At 66.4% G+C, this 554-nt stretch overlaps 2 protein-coding genes across 2 annotated transcripts in view; both read left to right on the forward strand.

Annotated features, from left to right (window-relative positions):
• The window catches only part of B4GALNT4 (beta-1,4-N-acetyl-galactosaminyltransferase 4), a 30,671-nt gene extending 30,353 nt beyond the window's left edge, over nt 1-318 (forward strand). The window contains exon 21 of the mRNA XM_035896065.1: nt 36-318. Within this exon, the coding sequence (XP_035751958.1) occupies nt 36-318 (283 nt within the window). The remainder of the gene's footprint in view (nt 1-35) is intronic.
• PKP3 (plakophilin 3) overlaps nt 315-554 on the forward strand; it is a 6,231-nt gene continuing 5,991 nt past the window's right edge. Inside the window, exons 1-2 of the mRNA XM_009640596.1 lie at nt 315-318; nt 404-480. Of these exons, the coding sequence (XP_009638891.1) occupies nt 315-318; nt 404-480 (81 nt within the window). The remainder of the gene's footprint in view (nt 319-403; nt 481-554) is intronic.

Here is a 554-nt window from a genome sequence, read left to right on the forward strand (position 1 = left end):
GGGTGGCCACGTCCCTGCTGGGCTCCCGGTCCCAGGGTGGTGGAGACAGGGCTGGAATTTTGGGGGGAGTCGGGGGAATGCTTGAGCTGCCAATCTGGCTACAGCAGAGGGGACCGGGCTGAGCCACCGTGTGCCTGCCAAGGTGACAATTATGCCCCTCGCCGTTGGGGGCACAAAGAAAGGCGGGGAGGCCACCACTCGACATCGCCACCGCCTCGCCTGCTCCCGGTTGCCGGCAGGAAGGCCAAGGCGGCGTCCTCCCCTTTCCTCGTCCGCCGGCACTGCCGCGGCTTCCGAAGCGGGTCCCTCTGGGGATGAGTTGGGTCCACCCCTTTGGTCCCCAAGACCACCCCTTTGGTCTCCCCCGGTGCTGACCCCGGTGTCTCTGTCCCCCGACCCCCAGGCGCTCAGTACGGCACAGCCCTGCGCTCCTCCTTCAGCTCCCGCTCCCAGACCAATGGCTTGGACTCCAAAGCCTCGGTATGTATGGGGGGGGTGTGAGTTTTTGTCACCCACCCTGTGCCGGTGCCCATCACCATGGCAGTTGGGGATGC

The sequence above is a fragment of the Egretta garzetta genome, unplaced genomic scaffold, assembly GCF_000687185.1.
Source record: "Egretta garzetta isolate BGI_Z169 unplaced genomic scaffold, ASM68718v1 scaffold746, whole genome shotgun sequence".
Taxonomy (NCBI): domain Eukaryota; kingdom Metazoa; phylum Chordata; class Aves; order Pelecaniformes; family Ardeidae; genus Egretta; species Egretta garzetta.